The sequence below is a fragment of the Hemitrygon akajei genome, chromosome 7, assembly GCF_048418815.1.
Source record: "Hemitrygon akajei chromosome 7, sHemAka1.3, whole genome shotgun sequence".
NCBI lineage: Eukaryota > Metazoa > Chordata > Chondrichthyes > Myliobatiformes > Dasyatidae > Hemitrygon > Hemitrygon akajei.
The window spans coordinates 31,131,587-31,155,708 of record NC_133130.1 but is presented as its reverse complement, the minus strand read 5'-3'; the positions used below and the strand labels follow the sequence as shown (position 1 = coordinate 31,155,708).

The 24,122-nt window shown below is 41.2% G+C and overlaps 1 protein-coding gene across 2 annotated transcripts in view; it reads right to left on the bottom strand.

The window, feature by feature from the left end:
• fmn2b (formin 2b) overlaps positions 1-24,122 on the bottom strand; it is a 464,635-nt gene that overhangs the window by 269,590 nt on the left and 170,923 nt on the right. For both annotated transcript variants that reach the window (XM_073050587.1, XM_073050588.1), the window contains exon 7: positions 8,064-8,151. In XM_073050587.1, coding sequence (XP_072906688.1) covers positions 8,064-8,151 — 88 coding nt within the window. The remainder of the gene's footprint in view (positions 1-8,063; positions 8,152-24,122) is intronic.

Below are 24,122 nucleotides of genomic sequence, written 5' to 3'. Positions count from 1 at the left end.
ACTTACATCAAACTAATGGATGCTGCATGTTTCTAGCCTAAATGTAGTACAGAAGCTATTGCAGAATTAATTTGCTGGGGGTTTTTTTTTTGCAGATTGTTATTCCATACTCATTTCATCATTGGCCTTTTCAAGCAAATAACTTCATTTGCCCTTACTTGAGCTAAACATTCAATTACAAAATTCATGAAATTTAAGCAATTAAGTTTTTAAATCTGTACAGGATAAATTAGCAGTACTTAAGTTTTGATGTGGCATTCCTTGAGACTAATGTATTTTCCTCTACCCCACCCCCCCTTAATCTTGAGGGTCACGAACGTCACATGCGAAGTTTTTTTTCTGGGATCAATCTGAACAATTTCAACATACTGCATGAAGCTTTACTAATATGCCACCAACTGAAGAAAAATGAGGGGATGGAAAAATATTTGGCAAGTCCTATTTGGCATCATCTATAAGGAACGCTGGTTGATTATAACCAACTATTTAGCTGCAATCATTCTGACACACTCAAGATGTAACTGGTGCCATTAAAATCGCCTTGATCCAGTTCCAGTTAATTCACAATAAATGAGGAGGAAAGAATAACAGAACATCATTCTGCTGAACAGATTTTGTTCATTATCATCCACTCATTAGCTACATTAATGGCACACTGAGGAGCAAATGGCACACAAAACTATGTACATCTATATTTTATTATTGTTACAGCACAAAATAGGCCTTTTCAGCCACACCTCTCAGCAATCTCCCGATTTAATCTAAGCCCACTCGCGAGACAATTTACAAATGACCAATTAACCTACTAAGCGGTACGTCTTCAGACTGTGGGAGTGAACCTGAGCACATCGTGTAGTGTATGGATCTATTTCTTTTTGAGCAATGACCCCCACCCCCTTTGCAATACTTATTGATCTGTCATCTGCTTATGCGCTGTTGTCTACACATGCTCATTGTTCTCAGTAGAATGTGAATTCACTAGTTAACGCCATCTCCCGCTCGCATGCTTTCATTTAATACATGTAGTTGTGCACAGACAAACTCAGCATGTCTTTCAACTGTTAGTGTTCTTGACGGCTTTCTCTAGCTCTTTAACTCTTGCTGTTTCATCCTGTAACTGTCGATGCAGTTTATATTATCTGACATTCAGGTTTGTACTCGTTGCCAATTTGTTGTGAAACTAACATGACTATAGCCTCAGTCAGGAAAGATGACAAATTTGATAGCACTAATGAAGGCTGGGTATCATAGAGGGTTGAACTGTACTGTAGATAAGCAAAAGAAAGCCCCGACACTTTTTAGCTTAATGGGCCCAAGAATGCACAGTCTCTTGCACAACTTAGAAACCCCTGCAAACCCAGCAAGATGTTCGATGAAATTGTTACAATTTTACAAAATCACTTTAGCCCCAAACCGTTGGTAATAGCTGAGACTTTTAGATTTTATGAAAGGAATCAAAGGATGAAAACATTTCTGAATATATTACAGAACTGTGCAAACTTTCCCAGTACTGTGACTTTAGCAATAGACTTTCTGATGCTTTAAGCGACAGGATTGTATGTGTCAAACCACTCAAGAGACTAATGCCCAAAGGGGACCCAACCTTAGAATGGGCAGTGACAATTGCAATATTGTTAGAGACTGCAGCAAAGGATGCAACAGAACTACAGGAAAAGAGGTTAGAATGTGAAATGCACAACATGCCCCTGAATGGTGCAAAAAGCTAAAAATGTTATCGATGTGGCAAATCCTCCCATGATGCAAATGACTGCTGGGTCAAAGAAAAAGTTTGTGGAAAGTGTCACAAGGTCACAGAGTGTGTACAAGTCAGACAAAAAGCACAACCAAAGAAAAACCAAAGGGTTAAGAGTTTCACACACAAAACTAAGCAAATGCATGAAGTGACTGAAGGCAAAACAGAATCAGACGTAGTCTGACAAAGGAGAGCCATCGTATCCAGAATTACATAGTATTTCTGAAGCAAATGACAAAATCATGAGCATCACAATAGACGTGTCTGGTGCTAAACTGAAAATGGAACTGGACACAGGGTCAGATTTGTCTCTGGTTTCAGAGGCTGACTGTTTTCTAAGATACCATTGGAGAAGACTTCAGTGATGCTAAAGACCTACACAGGTGAGAAAGGTCTCCTCTAAAGGCAAGCTGAAGGTGAATGTGACATACGGAGGCCAAACAAAGCAATTAGAGCTTTATGTTTTAAAAAGTTGAGGGTCAACGCTTCAGACGTGAATGGTTGAGAGAAATCCAGCTAGACTGGCACTCAGTGTGGCATCAACAGGCAACAACCGCCAAATGGTAGCACTAACCAGAGACTGGAACAGCTGCTTAATGCTAATGAGAAGGTGTTTGAGAAGGTAAGAGATAAACCGATTGAAGACTTGGCCAAAGGCTTATCGGAATGCCAAGGAGTTCAAAATGCACACCCACAAGCATCATTACACCCGTGGCAAAGAGTACGTATTGACTTTGCTGGGCCATTCATGGATTCCATGTTTCCGATTGCTGTGGACGCCCATTTGAAGTTGCCGGAGGTCATACCAATGGCGTCAATCACCTCAGCAAAGATCGTCTCCGCCGAGGACTACTTTTGCCAGAAATGGCTACCAGGACAAATTATGACTGACAAAGGACCACAATAACATGACAGAAGAATCCTGACTATTCATGAAGAAAAATGGCATCAGATATTTCATGTCAGGTCCTCACCACCTTGCAACGAAAGTCCACTTTAATAGAGCGCTAAAGTCTCTCCTTAGTTTTCCCAACACATCCAGGTGAGCACACGGGGAGATAGCATACTCAACCACTACTACTCTCTCTTCTGCAACGCTTGCAAAGCGCTTCTCTGTCCACCCATTTGGAAAAATCAGATCACTCCTCCATTTTTCTGGTGCCAAAGTATAGGCAGAAGCTGAAACAAGAGGCGGCCATAGTTAAAACCAGCCATTATTGATCCGACCCATTGGTCTCCATGCTGCAAGACTGCTTTGATGATGTCGACTGGAATGTCTTCCATGACAAGGATGTTTCCGAGTTCACAGATGGGGTCACAAGTTTCATCCAGAAGTGCATCAGGGGTGTTGTCCCCCAGAAATCTGGTCAGGGTCTTTCCAAACCAGAAACCCTGGATCAACAGTTCCGTGAAAGCAGCACTTACCACATGAGACAGAGCTTACACTGCCAATAATCAGCAAGAGCTCAAGAAATGAACTACGATCTGCATAATGTCATCGAGGCAGCGACAACAATACAGAGATAAGATTCAGACTCAACTTTCCATCGACAGCACACACAGCTTATGGCAAGGTCTACACACCACCGACTTCAAAACTAAGTGCAGTGGAGGTTCCAACATTGATGCCTCTCTAGCAGATGAGCGATTTTTTTTTCTTTTTTTGAGAACACGCTCGATTCCATGTCACCACTGAGCCCCTGAGGAGACCTGCAGATGATGCAACCTGCAGCTTGGTCATCTCTGAGGCCGAAGTATGCAGGTGGTTCCAACAGGTGGACAGTCGCAAGGCAGTGGAACCAGATGGCACCCCAGGGACAGTACTCAGGATGTGCATGGCACAACTGGGTTTGCAGACATCTCTCCCTCTCCCAGTGTAGAATGTCCTCCTGCTTCAAAACATCCACCTTTGTCTCTGTACCTAAAAGGACCAAGTTAACTTGTCTGAACGACTGGGGTCCTGTCACATTCACCTCAATAATATGCAAATGCTTTGAGGCCGGTCAAGGACTATATCTGCCTCACGCTACCACCCAAACTGGACCTCCTACAATTCACCTACCAACACAACTGATTGATAGACAACCAATAGCCACAGCTTTACATACCGTCCTTACACATCTGGAGAAGTGGGATGCTTATGTGAGAATGCTGTTCTTGGACTACAGTTCAGCATTCAACACCATAATTCCCTCCAGGCTCAACATTTAGCTCTGAGACCATATGTCTAAAGTGGGAGGAAGTGTAATGTATGAATCTATTTCTTTTAGAGGAATAATAACCCCCCCCCAGCACTACGTATTGATCTGTTGTCCGTCCATATGCTACTGTCTATGCATTGTTCTCTATCGCTGCCATGCGAATACACCAATTAAAGCCATCTCCCGTGTGTGGTTTCATTTATTATACATGTAGAATATATAACAACCCATGGGGTCACAGGACAAACATACAGAAGTCCTTACAGGCAGCGGCAGGAGTTGAACCCAGGTTGCTGGTACTGTAAAGTGTTATGCTTAGCACTATGCCACAAGCGGCCCTACCCATATCTGGAATGGGCAGGATTCAACAGTGTTTAGCTTTAACAACCTTTAGCAAATTGCTTTTTGACAGGAGCCAAGGCGGAACAGACTGGACGGAGTTTGAAGTAATAAGCTTTGACTGTTTTTCCTTCTGCTTTACACACCTTACCACTAGGGAGGTACTTGACCTCTGCAGGGTTTATCACTCCAGCATTGCTCCAAGGGAATTGACTCAAAAGATAAAACTAGATCAAAGTTACATGGAATCTGTACATATTCATTACCATTTGAGCAGGCTATAAAAAATAAAATATACATCAGCTAATTATACATAGCCAAGAAATAATAGGTACTTCAATTGGAAGCAAAGTCTCAGGATTTTGCACATCAAGTTATCATCAGTATAATTGTACATCATGCAAGCCTTGCGGAGAACGTGTGTCATATGGAGCAGACCCACAGATGTTTGCTCGACTCCTTTATTCATTTGGTTCTCATTATTGACTCAAACCGACTCGAGTACTTGACTGAGGAAAACGACCATATCATTGTTTTCAGACTTCAGTCTATGACTTAACTGAAATACATCTGCCAGTACAAGAAATACCAAGTACCTCTTGGCGCCAGGGCTGGTGCCGTAATATATGACTAGCACTCGGAACTTTTTTTCCATTTAAGTAGTTTAGTAACCCCCAGAAATCTATTTCACAGGGCTCAGACTGTGACTAAATATGATTCACAAGCATCGCTATTGATTCATTTTAAATTCTTTAAATTTATTACAGAATATTTAGAAATTTATAAAAATCAACTCGAAGGGCATTATTGAAATATGTGCAAACTGCTGGGCATTATTTGTCCCTCTTAACTGTGCAATATTCTTCACCTCTTACATGACCATTCCCTATCATCAAGCTACCTGCCCCCTCCCACCACTTCACCATTTATTAGACCACTCCATAGAAATTCTCTATGCCACTGGGGTAGTTCCATTACCTAACATACCAAGGTTGAACGTTATAGATCATTTTGGCCACTAGGAAGCAAATAAATCAGAAATAATATATACACCCAGTGGCCACTTTATTAGGTACAGGAGCAGAACCCAGTGAGATCTTCTGCTAATGCACCCAATTTACTTCAAGCTTCAACATGTTGTGCATTCAGAGCTGCTCTATTGGATACTGCTGTTGCAACATGTGGTTAATTGAGTTATTGGTGTCTTTTTGTCAGTTTGAACCCATCTGGCCATTCTCCTCTGACCTCCTTCAAACAAAGCATCTTCTCCTCCACAGAACTGCCTCTCAGTTTTTTTTCCTACCACTCTGAACTCTACAGCAGGGGTTCCCAACCTTTTTTTATGCTATGGACAAATGCCATTAAGGGGTACATGGGCCCCAGTTTGGAACCCCCTGCTCTACAGACGGTTGCATCTGAAAACATGAGAATATCAGTTTCTGAGATACTCAAACCACCCCATCTGGCACCACTCATTCCACAGTCAAAGACACTGAGATGACATTTCTTCCCCAATCTGATGCTTGGTCTGAATAACAATTGAATCTCTTGAGCCTGTATGTTTTTAATGCATGGAGTTGCTGCCACAATTGGCTTATTTGATAATTCCATTAATTAGCAGGTGTACCGAAACAAGTGCCCAATGAATGCATGTGCAATATTGCTACATCTAACATTACCCCAACCACTCTCCCCCCTCCCCCCCCCCCCCCCCACCAAGCAGCTTTAGTACTTAATACTCTGGCACTCATTGCATTTCCACAAGTTAATTTAACAAAGGAAAAAGAGCAATTCAAAAATAACACAGAAAGCACAACCATTATCAGAAGCCTGAACTATAATCCAAGACATCCACCGCTTGGCTGTCATTGGTCAATATTTGGGTATTGTCCATCCTGTTGGTCTGTCAATCCAGGGCAAGAACTGACAGAATAGTTTATTAGCAATGCTTCAGCCAGTTTCCTCTGATAGCCCTGCACAAATGAGCATCACTAATTTATTTAGTCAACTTTCAAAGGGCAATCTCAATCTTCAACTAAAGATTACACTGCTACATCTTTGGAGGTGAAACTGGAAAACGTGATGATCTTCAAGCACAAAAAAAATAGACCAGTCACTCATGCCTCTGCCCTCTTTGACCAAATGCATCATTACACAAGATTATGGGTACCCCCAACTTGTTCATAACCTCATCCAATATTCAAATGTACTCCAAAAATCAAACTTAATTTTCAGCATCAAAGTATCAAAGATTCAAATGCAACCACTAAACACCACGAACCCCATTCAAGAAAACAAACACCCAACGCATGAAAGGACAAACTGTCTAAACAGCAAAAAGTAAACTCAGTTCAGCACCGTGCCTATAGCCAATACAGACCACAGGGCCATTCTTCACCAAAGCACCCCAGTCCGCATCTATCTCTCCAGTCAAACCGCTCAAGAAAACAGCAAAAACTAACCAGAATTCAGGGACACTTACGTCAACCACAAAGTCTCCCAAGACAAGTTCACAACCTCACCAGTCAATCCTGGCAACATGAATCCCAGGACTCCTGCACTTCCCTCTGACAGCAGCTAGTGAGAGGGAGAGCAAGACCAATCAAGTACGGGTAGATGGCACCAAACACCCACCACTCCTCCATTCTCATCCTCTTCAACATTACTCGACACCTCAGTCGGAGAGACGAAATGCAATCTATCAGGGGCTCATGCCCCATACTCCGCTCCACATTCCAATTAACATCCTCAGAGACAGCACAATGCCAGATTGCTCAATTAGCCTCAAATCACATCAAACCGGAAGCCACAGGTTCCAACTACACACAGGTAAGTAGCAGAATCATATTTGAAAGTTGTGAAAGTAGTTTTGCGGACTGCCGGAAGGGCGCCACCATTAGTGGTGCTGTTCACCGGCATCATCTTGTAACTTTAAAATGGAAATGCCAATTACTTAACAAACCTCAAATGAAATTCTTATCATGTCAGTTAAATCCTCAAGCATCCTGTATAGCTTCAAGCTAAATACTTGTCATTGTAGACGTACTGAAGTAGAATACTCCTCTACTCCACAGCCCCTCCCTGAAGGATGGAACAGTTCATAATTTTTGGTTTCAATGTCCATGATACCTACAGTAACACTGGACATTTCCCATCACATTCAGTTTCTCTACGAGTATAATATTGTCAAGCATTTTGGGGGAGGGGGCAAAATGGGGGATGTAGCAACTGTCAACTTCAGCACTGTCTTTCAGTTTGCATCAATGAATCAGGGTACCACTTCACTTTCTCTTGAACATTTGCCCAAAACGCATCAAAGAGCAGCTACAAGTTCACATGATGAAAACCTTGCTAAATAAATTCAAGCTCACGTTCAATACATCTGCACCACTTTCCTCCAGAATCATGCCAAATGTTTACAAACTGTAATTTTAGATCCACATGCAACTGATTTTAAGCACTATAACCCTGCTCTTTCATTTAGGATTTACAGTACAAGCCACGTTACATGCTTACTGTTCACAGGGTGAATTATGAATGACAGAAGTATCAATATAAGTTACTACTGTTGAGCTTGATCGTGAGTGCGTGTTCATCACTTTAATATAACCTGACACTTATTCCATACTCACACATCCAGCTACCTTCAAAGTAGCATTACTGCTAACAGCTAAAGCTGTAGCACATTACAAACAGCTGTAAACCGATTCTGGAAAATCGTGACAAATCATTTTATGGGTAATTTGCCAACAACTGCTTAAGGAGCTTACCGTGCTGGATATCTTTCATCTCCAAGTGAAGACTTGACATCAAAATTCCAACAGCCTGCGACCTCTTGTTGCTCAGAAGTTTTACAACCTGGTGAGAAAGGAATCCAGTTATTGAGAAGCCAAATCTTAAATACACGTAAAGAGTGGCAGTTGCAAGTAGCTGAAAAAAAAGAACAAAATTTATTATACACACACACCATTCATTCATCAATTTTAATATACCAGTATATCAGCATAGGTTACATTTTCAACTTTTGAGGTCCCATGAAGATTACAATTAATGCATGCAAACTCCGCTATCCCGAACTTAATCCAAATCTGCACGTGCTGTATGAAACAAGCTCAAAGTTATGAATACCAACAAGGTATAGGTGTCTTCCTGAACAGAATGGCCTTATATTCCTTGCAATTGAGAATAATGAGGGGTGATAAGTTTCTGATGGGGTTGACAACATCATTATCAAGTGATTTCCCTTGGACAGTACCGAATCATGAGGCAAGGACTGAGGATAAGGAATCAGGCGTTTAATAATGCAGTCTGACGGGTACAAATCCGGAGAATTCAATGAGTGCCATTGCTTTCTAGAGCAATCTTCAAGGGAGACATTGAAATCTTCTGACACCAAAGAAACCAAGCAATATTTTGTTGTGTAGCAAGAACAGCCACATTCTTGTCAAATCCAAATCACAGAGTAAGGACAAGGAAATAGTGGCCAGCACCAGCTCCTATTTCTATAGAGCACAGAGTACTGGGCAAATCTGCACATGCAGAGAAGTTGCATTTAGCAACCATTCTAATCCATCACATTCAGTGTCTTATTTACTCCCTTTCCCGTAAGGGTAGAATGCAAATTACACTGAATCACTTTCCATTCAATAAAAAATGGTTTAAGCCAAGGTTAAAAATGGTTAAAACTCAAGCTATTCATTTTGAGGAACAGAAAATTATGGAAGCTTTTACAGGACTTTAGTAGGGAGAACCTATTCCCTTGATTGATGACCCAGGCCATGCTCTTTTCCCCACTGCTGCCATCAGGAAGGTGGTGCAAAAGCCTCAGGACTCACACCACCAGGTTCAAGAACAGTTACTACCCCTCAAGCATTAGGCTCCTGAACAAAAGGGGTTAACTTCACTTGCCCCATTTAGAAGTTCCCACAACCAACAGACTCATTTTTCAAGGACTCTTCATCTCATTGGAAGTTTATTGTGATTTATTTATATTTGCACAGCTGTCTTCTGCACTCTAGTTGAACACCCTAGGTTGGGCAGTCTTTCATTCTATTATAGCTACTATTCTAGATTTGCGGAGTATGCCCACAAGAAGTATGCCCAAAGTGACGTAAGCACTTTCGATAATAAAATTTACTTTGAACTTAAATTAGGAAGTACAAATTTCGAGTACTGTAACTGATTGGGGATCTGCGGGGAAATAAGGAATTCTGCTCCCATCACGACAGGTGTGGAACTCAGTGCCTGAATGAGTGGTAGAGTGAACACATGATCTTCAAGAGCTATGACTGCATGCTAGAAGGCAGGATAAGGTTAAGTAGCAAGCTTTCAACTTGTAGGAATGCAGCTCAAATAGCTTTTTCCTGCATTATACTTTATGGTTCTAATATACTGTAAGGAGGAAAAGTAAGGTGTGTTGTGTTCTTAACTAATTCCTAACAATGCAAATGAACCAATTAAGTCAACACCACTGGTGCATCTTATAAAGCACCAAAGGAAACATGCAGAAAAGATGAAAGCAGTGGTTTGGAGAGTTAGAGCATATTGCAGAGTTTTCGGCACCATATTATGGAAAGAGCATTAAAGTCAGGGATCTTGTAGTCAGATTCATCAGTATCTTGCCAAGAATAGGGTACAAAATTTAAGAGGAAACATTCAAGGGGCCCAGTCTATTCCAGTAGGAGCAACAGGATTTAACAGATTTTAAAATTTATTGGCAAGAAGCACTGAGGCACAAGGGGCCTTCAGCTTAGAAAGGAGGTTTGACAAAAGTCTCTCCAGCTTCTGGCAGAATTGAGTTTCAGCAACAAGCATCTTGAAAGAAAATTTGCTTCATCATGTGGTCAGCAACACAACTTTGAATAACACAGCAATAATGGAAATTAAATAGCACACTGTAAAACAAAACTGATCCAATTTCAAAGTCGTTTTTTGAGCTCATGAGGCATTCTGGCTCAAGTTCTTTTGATTAAAGTAGTTTGAAGCTTAGGACCATACTTGACATGGTTTTGCAAATACCATACAATATCAAGAGTAGGCTCTGGCACAAGAAGGATGAAGACAACAAGCTGCACACACTGTTTTAAGATGGAGGATGCTGGTGCAAAATGAAGTACTGTCGCTCAGTCTTCAGTAACAGTCACCATCTATAGAGGGAGCAGAGAAATAATGACAGCAAAGCTCTATCCAACTTTTCAAGAGAATAGTTCTGCTCTCATCACTGGCAGAGCTACACAGTGGCTAAGTGATGAGCCCAGGAAACTTCACATCCCCAACTCCAATTTTTATTTTATGCACTTAATTGCACAACAAATTGGTCAGAACTTCTTTTCAAAAAGCACTTCTGATCCACAGATGCATTTGCAGAGAAGCTTTTTGGTTGATTCTTTAGAGATACAGCACAGTGACAGTTTCTCCTGGCCCCACACCACCCAGGTATCCACTTAACCCACTAACCTGTATGACTTTGGAATGTCAGTGAAAACTGACAGGAGCAGCATCCAGAGAAATCCCACGGATTTACAGGGAAATTGTACGAACTCTTTACGGTCAATGGCGGAAATTGAACCTGGATCGCTGGTGCTGTAATAGCGTTATGCTAACTGCTATACTACCATGCTGCCCAGTTCATATTGACTTGTGTAATTGCACACCCAATGTGGATATTCAGTCCAGCTATAAACAAGTCAATGAGTACTGTAATTTTTTTTTAAACCAATGATAAATTCTGATACCATTCAGCTTTCAAACGGCATGTTTCAATTTCACCATTGAACTATATTCTCGATTTCCGTAAAGCCATTTTCTCAGTGATCCAAACTAAAAGTGCTGTTTAGCCTTTGACATGACAACACACACCATCATGAAATTATAGACTGCTTTTTAAACTCTATGCCAAGAGCTTTACACCAAAACACAATTTCTCCAATGAAAGACTTGCATCCTGAGTAAAGGACAGACTGACATTGTCTTACCTATAAATTCATTCCAGGGAATCTTTATAAGCAAGCTTTTCTTTAGGTTAAACTAAATCGTTTCAAATTTAATTGAGTGGCATGCATTAGGTCACATTCCCTCAGAGCAGGTGGACATCTGCAACATCCATCAGGCACTAAAATCTGAAATATTAGCTGCCTAACCTAAAAGATTATTAGCAGATCATCTAAAGCTTGAAATGTTTATGAAGGTTCTTACAAAAGCATAAAGGATCAAAGGTTCCCCTTAATTGCAATAATCGTGTTCCTTTGATATACCCATTTTTTATAAAAATGAAAAAGAGCTTTGTCAGCTTTAGGCACTGATTGAACATTTCCCCAGATAAGCTAGATCTTGTCCTGACAAGTGATATTTGAAATACACAATTTATCACATTCATGTAACGTTCCTTCATATTTCTACTATGTTAGCTGAAAACTGGGCTGCTGATTAACCAGCACTTCATTGAAAGGATTCAGTCCTTGAATAATCTCTCACCACAACTAATCAAGTTTTCCTTGAGATACATGCAAAGTGGCAAGCAAGCAGGAGTGCTACACCTACATTACTTTAAAAAACTGCATAAATGGTAACTTGGCCAGGTTGCTGCAGCAAATTGGCTTGATGGGCTCTAAAGTGGGTCTTTCAGACAAAGCAATGGTTGCATCAAACATGCAATAAATGGAAAAAGCTGCAACTTAGTCAGCTGGCATTATTTAAATTCTCATTCATGCTCCATTGGCGATCTGTTTCTAAATTTCATTGCATTTCCTCATGATCACTTCCCCAACAAGTCATCATGGGAAAAGGCAGTGGGAGGAAAACCCAAAAGGTTGTAGACTAGTGGAGCAGAGACATGTCACAAGTTGCCACTGGAGTAAACGGAATAACCAGATGCAAAGGTCCTAAGATAACGCACATTTTCTTGTGAACAGTACCTTCATGCCATAAAGCAATCAACATACCAGCAGATCATTATTAAAAATTATCTGAAAGTATTTGGTAAAGAGTGTCATTTGCTATCAGCTTCAAATGAACATTACACTGCTATCAGCAACATACAAAATGCTACAACATCTTTGCTCAGGCAGTATTTATGGAGAGACATGGACAGTTGATATCTTGGACCAAGGCTATTAAAGACTCAAGGATGCAGGGGGAAGAAAAAAAACACAACAGGGGGTGAGGTCGAGTTGTAGAGTCCAAAAGAATGCAAAGTAATACGAGTCCAGGTGTATGGCAGAAGCAGAACAACTAACTAAAACTAAAAGGGTAAAGCCTGAAGGTGAAAGAAAGTGTTAAATTAATAAAGTAAAATGCAACTGATGCTGGGAATCTCTAGGAATTCAAAGCAATTGCCTTTTGGAGCTTCATAAGTGGCAGTCTCAACATTTTGCTTGAGTTGGTGAAATCCACCTGCTTTAATGGAGGAAGTAGTCACCTGCTGAAGAACAAAGTATCTTCAGTGCATCTCCAAACTCAGCTGTGCTCTTTAGAAAAACAAAGCCACATTCTCAAAAGGTAATAAGGAATGGTGAAACAACATTGTCCTTTCCATGACTGAAGTAGTAATAATGTGGAAATGTACACTGACTCAGACTCTCAATTGAAGGTTGCCAATGATGTAGATTTGAAGAGCACTGAAGAAATGCCATACATTTAATTCTAAGCAAACTCTTATTGCCCCAAATGCATTTTCCAATCCTCAAATCAAAGCTTTCTTTTTCCAAGTTAACTGATTGCGTAATTAGATAACTTATGGAATAAAGGGCAAAAACAATCACCCTCCTATTGCCTCTTGCTATAGAACATGGCGCATGCTACAAGATCATTAATCCAAGTCATTTTGTAAATCATTTGTTATTCTGCCCTTGCTCAAGTGTTCCACCATAAGCTAGGCAGATGGGTAAACTAAATCCCAGTGTAGTAGTTCAAAGGCAGTTTTACTGCTCAACACACTGCAGTACACAGAGCAGAATTTAAAAAAGTACTTCTTGGTGTTCTCACAAAAGGATTGAAACATTAAAACTCCTTCAACTTCTAACAAAGTGCTTCTAACTCATAGCGACTAAATGAAATGTACAAGATAAAAATGCCCGGCATGATGACAAAAGTTAAATACTTGACAACAAAATAATAAGTAATCACGACAGATATGCGTGAGATCTAGTAATTAGCAATAAAACAACAAATCAAATCAGGAACCACACATTTGTAGATACATTCCTTGTATTGGAAGGGAAGTCACCTCCCCAAAAATTGTATTATTTTAATCCCAAGGAATTTCTCATTGTATTTGATCTATTTTAACAGAGCATGAGAGAATAAAGCAATGATTCTCGACCGTGAATGAAAAAAAATCTCGGCACAGGCGGCAGCTTATTGCTGGTGTGTTAATGAGAAGCGGGCATTCAAATGATTCCAGCACTGCTATTCAATAAATATCCACACTCACATTCCCACAAGGCTTAGTTTCCACCACATGTTCATGTAGCCAGTCCTAGACATTTCGCCACCCTCCCAATGAAAAGTCCTTTCCTCAACTGCCTCCAAGTATAGATGCACATGGTCCTTACTTTTAGAAGTTATCTTAAAAAAAAATTGGTCCTATTCTGAAAAGCTGAGCAGTGTTGACGGGCCAAATGGCCTAATTCTGCTCCCAATATCACTTGTGTGAATACATTCCATTTTTGCCAATTTAAAGCTATGATAAGAATATTTGCTTCTTTTCAAGTGTAAACTATAATGAACTCCATCCCATTCATGGAAATGGACTCAGTTGAGTATCAAAACAATCTTCATACATTAACCCTCACCTTGCTGAATGAAAGAATCATAATTGATAAAGGTATCAAGGACTTTTGAAATTCTGAAGGGGTGGGTTTGTGTGTCATCAAGAACAACAATACCACCTCCAATCCATCAACAAATCAATAGTAAACAGCTACCTTTAGTACTGCCAGTGAGTGCAATAAAAGGTATTTCTATAATGTAGTTGGGCTGGGAGCTCCAAAGGACATACAGATGAAGGAATGGGGATATAGTTTGAGTCACAGTGATGTACTACTTGAAGAGCAATTGGCTTTTGTGTTCTTCTTGCTCACTGGTAATTAGAAAAGTCACAGTATACAGCTGACAAAGCAAGTAAACTGTTAAAGGTAGTCAATAGACACCTAGATTGAGTCTAGAACTAGAGGTCATGGGATAAGGGTAAAAGGTGAAATGTTTAAGAGACTATTTGGGGAAACTTCTTTACTTAGGTGGTTATAGAATGGAACGAGCTGCCAACTGAAGCAGTGGGAGTGGGTTCGATTTCAACATGATAAGTCTAAGTACATGGATAGGAGACATACAGGGATATGGTCCAGGTGCAGGTCAACAGGACTAGTCAGTATAATATTTCAGTACAGACCAGGTGAGCTGAAGGGCCAGTTTCTGTGCTGTAGTGCTTCATGATTCAATGGTTCTAGGCGATAAGGAAGTTTGGCTGAAGTGCCAATTGCACATTTAGGTGGTGAAAAAGCTTCTGGGAGCAGAATGGAATTGAGGGGGAAGAATGAGAGTGAGGCTTAAAAACCACCTCTGAAGAAAATACCAAGTCACTTACTGTAAAGGACTAAAGATTTATCCAGTACCCTCCTCTCCCAACCCACATGCAAAGATAGATGTGGAAGAATCAGAACTTGGAAGTATTCTAGACTGTGAAATATTAAATTAACAGGTGCTGTAGCTTTAACAAATGAAGTTTTTAAAACAGTGGTCAAAGTGTCCACAGGGACATATGTTCACTGCTCAATTTGCATTACAGTCACACTCCAATATCTTCTCTGCTATACATCTCAATGGCAATTTCACTTGCTCAATATCATTGGGTTTTGGTCAACAGAAAATTATTTCCAAGAAGATACCCTTTCACTTCCACTGTAAATCACAGTAAATTAGTTAGTCACATGCTGTTCCAACCGGATTAATCAAAAGTCAAAACAGCAGGAAATATCCATATTTGACTGACTTTGCATTAGATGTCAAACTCCTCCGTGAAACTTAAAATATTCAAATGCTAGATTAAGTTATTCTGAAATAAGATGAATTAATGTAACGCCGAGCTCGTGTGGGCAAAGCCAATTGAAATAGGAACAGTCCAACGTCAGATCAGAGTGGGTTAAACAGTCCTGTGTCTGGCCCCACCATCCTGGATGTCCATCCTGCCTACAGTATTTTCATATTTCAACTACTATTAATTTTACTATTTAAACACTAAAGTAGAATCATTGCTTTATATGCCCTTAACTTTCCTAAGATCTACAAGTGTTTGCTTTACCTCAGCTTCAGGATGCACATTAACTGAATGTAAATGTCACATGCTTTGCCCTAAACTGGATCCAACAACCCTACTTCAAAGAGATTCACAAACTATCTTGGAATTAAGCATCGTTCCTCAAAGCAACCATGCTTCCACACCAAAACAAGCTGAATTTTTTTTTTTAAATATGTGAAGCAGTTTTCTTGATGGCACATGTTCATGAATATAATCAGAGCCATATGGGTGTAATATTGAATCAAGGGCATGCCTCAAAACATGCTGAAGATGTAACCATTATCTGAGGTTCCTGTGGAACGCATTTGAGAGCACTGAGCTCCCGTTCAGAGAATAACCCACCAGGAGACCGAGGTAGCAGCTCAAGTTATAAGCAGAGCTCGTGGTAACATTCCAGCATAATGAAGAACGAATTTGTATCCACCACCTTTAGGAATCAACTCATCATTTCTGCATGGGTGGGAAAGAGCCACAGATAAAACTCCTTGATCTCATTCACATCATGCACGTGATTTAGCACATTTTAACATGCTGCAAATTTAAAACAGGCCCACAGACCCGTGGAAATTATGATTTTGTAGCAGATTTTTAGCAATAACTTGCAAAAAGTTTGCCGCAACTGATCCCAGAACTACATTGGAATACTGTCTTCACATGCTAACGACAGATCAGAGTCCATATAGAAAATACAAATTGTTTTGCTACTTACATCTACTTAACATTTGGCACTAGATTAGTTTGCTTTTTATTAAGCACAATTTTCATGAGAATTTGCAACATTTTGTTCTCTATGTATTTCTACACTTCCTCCTCCCCTCCCCCCCCCCCCCCCCACATAACACATTGTGCAATTAGGTAAAAAGTATACATTGTCATGCAACATTTTTTTTTTAAAACAGGTCATTAAGTCAAACCAAGTACAGTAATGGCTGGTGGTGACATCCGTCGGTCTCGAGAGACCATGGATCTGCAGGCCTGGGCAGGGTTGTATGGCAGACCGGCAGTTGCCCAAGCTGCAGGCCTTCCCCTCTCCATGCCACCGATGTTGTCCAAGGGACGGACACTAGGACCCATGCAGCTTGGCACCGGTGACGTCGCAGAGCAATGTGTTGTTAAGTGCCTTGCTCAAGGAACAAACACGCTGCCTCAGCTGAGGCTCGAACCAGTGACCTTCAGGTTACTAGTCTCATGCCTTGCCCAGTAGGCCACGCGCCAACACTGTTCAGACTAAAATGGGTTGAAATGTCTTTTGCAAGGAAGAATAGTGGGACAAGCTGTCCCTGTTGGAGAGAGGGCTGGAATTGGTAATGTTTTAAGCTGAAATGCTGCATTGGAATTATCTTGATTTCTTATTAAATACAAGAGCAGCATTTATGGAATCCTGCTCATTTATCCATTCTTTCTCTGCAGAACACGTACAGATACTCTCCCATGAACATGTAGAAAACCAATCACACCACAAGTTTGCAAAATTAATTCCTTTTAATAATGATGAACTGCCACAGCGAATGATCTCACTCAAAGTATTCCCTGAATTAAAAATGAACATATTGCTGGAAAAAAAAAGAGGCCCACATTAGAGAATTTGACAGATTTTTTTTTAAGGAAAAGGGTTATAGAAGTGGGGTCAATGATTAAATAGCAACCCTTAACTATTGCATTCCACTTCCAAAACAGGAATTCTCCTTAAGAAAGCACTTGAGGCGTTTTTTACTTGAGGCCATTGCAAACATACAATTACATAGTTCATGTTGTGCTTCCCACTCTTTCTACCCAACCGGAGATGGCCCTGTTTATTACTCCACATGACCTGCCTCTTACACGTCTTCAAATCAATCCTCTTTAATTACTCCAAAAACATTAAAGCTGGAGGTCAGTAATGTTAATTACCTAGCTATAAAGCAGTGTTAATTTTATTTCCCCCAGGTTTAATATCACCGGCATACATCGTGAAATTTGTTTTGCAGCAGTGGTACATTGCAATACATAAACTATTAATTACAATAATATGCATCCTTAAATTAAATAAGTATTGCAAAAAGTAAAAAATAGTATTCATTATCCATTCTGAAATTTATTTCAGAATTTTGCGAGCATCTCTGATGACACAAAGTCTCCTCAAACTTCTAATGAAATATAGCCACTGTCGTGCCTTCTTTGTAATTGAATCAACGCGTTGGAACCAGGATGGACTTTCAGATATGCTGACACCCAGAAACTTAAAACTGCTCACCTTTTCCACTGCTGATCCCTCAATGAGGACTGGTGTGTGTTCCCTCGATTTCCCCATCCTGAAGTCCACAATCAATTCTTTGGTCTTACTGAAGATGAGTTCAAGGTTATTATTATGACCCCAGTTAACCAGCTGGTTTACCTCACTCCTATATGCCTCAACTCCAGTTGAAATTCTGCCAATAGTTGTGTCATCAGCAAATTTATAGATGCCATTAGTGTCATGCCTTGCTACAATCATGGATGTACAGACCGTAGAGCAGTGGGGTAAGTACACATCCTTGAGATGCGCCATTGTTGATCGTCAGTGAGGAGATGTTATTTGTGTTGGTGTCCTGGGGTGGAAGTCAGGGAGTCAATTGCAGAGAGACAAAGTGGCCCAGATTTGGGAGTTTCTTGATTAGAAATGAGTGTCTCATTGTGCTGAACACAGGGGTCAATAAACAGTGACTTGATATAGGAATTACTATGGTCCAGGTAATCCAAGGTCAAATGGACAGCCAGTAAGACTACATCTGCTGTAGACCTACTGTGCCAATAGGCAAATTGCAGCAGATCCAGGTCCTTGTTTCGGCAGGAGTTTATTCTGGGCATGCCAGCCTCTCAAAGCACTTCATCAGTCGATGGGATTGCAACTGGGCAATAGTCGACTGTCGCCATTTAAAGCAAGTGGGAACTTCTAACTCCAGCTGTGTCCATGAACATTCCCACCAGTTTGAATATTCTGTTCCATTTTACCAAGAGACATACATTGCCTCTGATTCTTGAACAGAATTTTTGTATATTCATCTCTCAATCACCCTCATCATGGTTTGTTCACCTGCAGAGCATTTTTCTATAACGAACGCTATTCCACATTTTTTTTTCTTTCTTTGGTAGTAGAGAACAAATAGTCTGTGTGGATGACATGCACACAAAAGCTTTCCGCTATATTTCAGTGTTTGACAATAATAAACCAAATTCTAAATGCTGGGGGTGTGTATTCTACTATCACAAGACAATGCCCAAGCTCACTGACCAGCTCCATCGAGCATTTTCATAGATTCTCTGAAGTAATCTCACTTAATAATCTCCATTGTCAGATGATCAAAATCCTGAAAACCACCCTGTAAAAAACCATAAGACAAAGGAGCAGAAGTTGGCCCATCGAGTCTGCTCCACCATTTCATCATGAGCTGATCCAATCTCTCCTTTAGTACCATTCCCCCGCCTTCTCACTATAACCTTTGATGCCCTGACTACTCAGATACCTATCAATCTCTACCTTAAATACACCCAATGACTTGGCCTCCACTACCGCCCACGGCAACAAATTCCACAGATTCACCACACTCTGGCTAAAAAAAAAATTTCGCATCTGTTCGGAATGGGCACCCTGCAATCCTCAAGTCACGTCCTCTCGTACTAGACTCCCCCACCATGGGAAACAACTTTTCCACATCCACTCTGTCCATGCCTTTCAACGTTCGAAATGTTTCTATGAAGTCCCCCATCATTCTTCGAAACTCCAAGGAGTACATTCCAAAAGCGGTCAAACGTTCCTCTTATGTTAACCCTCTCATTCCGGGAATCATTCTAGTGAATCTTCTCTGAACCCTCTCCAATGTCAGCGCATCTTTTCTTAAATAAGGAGCCCAAAACTGCACACAGTATTCCAAGTGAGGTCTTACCAGTGCCTTATACAGCCTCAACATCACATCCCTGCTCCCATACTCTATTCCTCTAGAAATGAATGCCAACATTGCATTCGCCTTCTTCACCACCGACTCAACCTGGAGGTTAACCTTAAGGGTTTCCTGCACGAGGACTCCCAAGTCCCGTTGCATCTCAGAACTTTCAATTCTCTCCCCATTTAAATAATAGTCTGCCCGTTTATTTCTTCTACCATAGTGCATGACAGTACACTTTCTGACATTGTAATTCATTTGCCACTTCTTTGCCCTTTACTCCAATCTGTCCAAGTCTCTTTGCAGACTCTGTTTCCTCAGCACTACCGGCCCCTCCACCTATCTTTATATCATCAGCAAACTTAGCCACAAAGCCATCTATTCCATTATCCAAATCATTGACATACAACGTAAAAAGTGGCCCCAACACAGACCCCTGTGGAACACTACTGGTAACCGGCAGCCAACCAGAATGGGATCCCTTTATTCCCACTCTCTGCTTCCTGCCAATCAACCAACGCTCTATCCATGTACGTAACTTTCCCATGATTCCATGGGCTCTTATCTTGTTTAGCAGCCTCATGTGCGGCACCTTGTCAAAGGCCTTCTGAAAATCCAAATACACAACATCCACTGCATCTCCCTTGTCTAGCCTACTTGTAATTTCCTCAAAAAATTGCACTAGGTTTGTCAGGCAGGATTTTCCTTTAATGAAACCATGCTGAGTTCTGCCTATCTTGTCATATGCCTCCAGGTACTCCGTAACTTCATCCTTGACAATCGACTCCGACAACTTCCCAACCACCGATGTCAAGCTAACAGGTCTATAATTTACTTTTTGCTTCCTTGCCCCCTTCTTAAATAGCGGAGTGACATTTGCAATCTTCCAGTCCTCCGGAACCAGGTCAGAATCTATCAACTTTTGAAAGATCATTGCTAATGCCTCCGCAATCTCCACTGCTACTTCCTTCAGAACACGAGGGTGCATTCCATCTGGTCCAGGAGATTTATCTACCCTTAGACTATTCAGCTTCCTGAGTACTTTCTCTGTTGTAATTGTGACTACACATATTTCTCTTCCCTGACACCCTTGAATGTCCGGTATATTGCTGATGTCTTCCTCAGTGAAGACTGATGCAAAATACTCGTTCAGTTTCTCTGCCATCTCCTTATCTCCCATATATAACCATATAACCATATAACAATCACAGCATGGAAACAGGCCATTCCGGCCCTCCTAGTCCGTGCCGAACTCTTAATCTCACCTAGTCCCACCTACCCGCACTCAGCCCATAACCCTCCACTCCTTTCCTGTCCATATACCTATCCAACTTTACCTTAAATGACACAACTGAACTGGCCTCTACTACTTCTACAGGAAGCTCATTCCACACAGCTATCACTCTCTGAGTAAAGAAATACCCCCTCGTGTTTCCCTTAAACTTTTGCCCCTTAACTCTCAAATCATGTCCTCTCGTTTGAATCTCCCCTACTCTCAATGGAAACAGCCTATTCACGTCAACTCTATCTATCCCTCTCAAAATTTTAAATACCTCGATCAAATCCCCCCTCAACCTTCTACACTCCAATGAAGAGAGACCTAACTTGTTCAACCTTTCTCTGTAACTTAAGTGCTGAAACCCAGGTAACATCCTAGTAAATCGTCTTTGCACTCTGTCTAATTTATTGATATCTTTCCTGTAATTCGGTGACCAGAACTGCACACAATATTCCAAATTTGGCCTTACCAATGCCTTGTACAATTTTAACATTACATCCCAACTTCTGTACTCAATGCTCTGATTTATAAAGGCCAGCGTTCCAAAAGCCTTCTTCACCACCCTATCTACATGAGACTCCACCTTCAGGGAACTATGCACTGTTATTCCTAGATCTCTCTGTTCCACTGCATTCCTCAATGACCTACCATTTACCCTGTATGTTCTATTTGGATTATTCCTGCCAAAATGTAGAACCTCACACTTCTCAGCATTAAACTCCATCTGCCAATGTTCAGCCCATTCTTCTAACCGGCATAAATCTCCCTGCAAGCTTTGAAAACCCACCTCATTATCCACAACACCTCCTACCTTAGTATCATCGGCATACTTACTAATACAATTTACCACCCCATCATCCAGATCATTTATGTATATTACAAACAACATTGGGCCCAAAACAGATCCCTGAGGCACTCCGCTAGTCACCGGCCTCCATCCCGATAAACAATTATCCACCACTACTCTCTGGCATCTCCCATCTAACCACTGTTGAATCCATTTTATTACTCCAGCATTAATACCTAACGACTGAACCTTCTTAACTAACCTTCCATGTGGAACTTTGTCAAAGGCCTTGCTGAAGTCCATATAGACTACATCCACTGCCTTACCCTCGTCAACATTCCTCGTAACTTCTTCAAAAAATTCAATAAGGTTTGTCAAACATGACCTTCCACGCACAAATCCATGCTGGCTACTCCTAATCAGATCCTGTCTATCCAGATAATTATAAATACTATCTCTAAGAATACTTTCCATTAATTTACCCACCACTGATGTCAAACTGACAGGTCTATAATTGCCAGGCTTACTTCTAGAACCCTTTTTAAACAATGGAACCACATGAGCAATACGCCAATCCTCCGGCACAATCCCCGTTTCTAATGACATCTGAAAGATCTCCGTCAGAGCTCCTGCTATCTCTACACAAACTTCCCTCAAGGTCCTGGGGAATATCCTGTCAGGACCCGGAGATTTATCCACTTTTAAATTTCTTAAAAGCGCCAGTACTTCCACCTCTTTAGTTGTCATAGGCGATTGTAACTCCCATTACAATGTCTCCAGCATCATTTTCTATCGGTCCTATATCTACTCTCACCTGTCTTTTACTCTTTATATACTTGAAAAAGCTTTCAGTATCCTCTGATATTATTTGCTAGCTTCCTTTCATAGTTCATCTTTTCCCTCTTTATGACCTTCTTAGTTTCCTTTTGTAAGCTTTTAAAAACTTCCCAATCCTCTGTCTTCCCACTAATTTTTGCTTCCTTGTATGCCCTCTGCTTTGCTTTTACTTTGGCTTTGACTTCTCTTGTCAGCCACGGGCAGTTCCTCTTTCATGCCACTGTAATTTCCTTTACTCCACTGAAATACTGACACATCGGATTTTGGCTTCTCTTTCTCAAATTTCACAGTGAACTCAATCATGCTGATTGAACCCAGTCCAGTACAGCCGATCCCCTACTGGGCTCAACAACAAGCTGTTCTAAAAAGCCATCTCGTAGACATTCTACAAATTCTCTCTCTTGAGATCCAGTGCCGACCTGATTTTCCCAATCCACTCGCATGTTAAATTCCCCTACAATTATCATAACACTGCCCTTCTGGCAAGCCTTTTCTATTTCCTGTTGTAATTTGTAGTCCACATCACTGCAGCTGTTTGGATAACTGTCATCAGGGTCCTTCTCCCCTGCGATTTCTTAGCTCAACCCATAAAGATTCTGTACCTTCTGATCCTATGTCAACTCTTTCTAATGATTTAATATTATTTCTTACCGTTAAAGCCACGCCACCCCCTCTACCTACCTGCCTATCCTTCCAATACACCGTGTATCCTTGGACATTCAGCTCCAGAGACATGCATCCTTTAGCTACGTCTCAATGATGGCCACAATATCATACCTGCCAATCTGTAACTGTACAACAAGATCATCCACCTTATTCCTTATGCTGCGTGCATTTAAGTATAACACCTTAAGTCCAGTATTTGATACTTTTTGCATTGATTGCACTGCAACTCATCTCAATGGCTACAAATTTGCTCCATCACCTGCCTGTCCTTCCTGACATCCTTACTGCTCATGACCTTAGATCTATTTCTGTTTTCCCTCTCCTCTGCTCCATCATTCCGGTTCCCATCCCCCTGATAAATTAGTTTAAACCCTCTCGAACAGCTCTATTAAACCTTCCCGCCAGGACATTAGTCCCCCTAAGATTCAAGTGCAACCCGTCCTTTTTGTACAGGTCACACCTGCCCCAAAAGAGGTCCCAATGATCAAGAAACTTGAATCCCTGCCCCCTGCTCCAATCCCTCAGCCATGCATTTATCCTCCACCTCATTCCATTCCTACTCTCACTGTCGTGTGGCACAGGCAGTAATCCCGAGATTACCGTACTACCTTTGCAGTCCTTCTTCTCAACTGCCTTCCTAACTCCCTATATTCTCCTTTCAGGACCTCTTCCCTTTTCCTACGTATGTCTTTGGTACCAATATGTACCACCACCTCTAGCTCATCACTTTCCCACTTCAGGATATGATCAGAAACATCCCGGACCCTGGCACCAGGGAGGCAAACTACCATCCAGGTCTCCTGACTGCATCCACAGAATCCAGAATCGCCTATCTGATCCCCTAACTATCGAGTCCCCTATTACTACTGCCTTCCTCTTCCTTTCCCTACCCTTCTGAGCCACAGGGCCGACTCTGTGCTGGAGGCATGGCCACTGTTGCTTCCCCCAAGTAGGCTGTTCCCCCCCCCCCCCACCAGCAGTACTCAAACAGGAGTACTTATTGTCAAGGAGTACAGCCACTGGGGTACTCTCTAGTATCTGAATCTTCCCTTTATTAGTCAGATACCT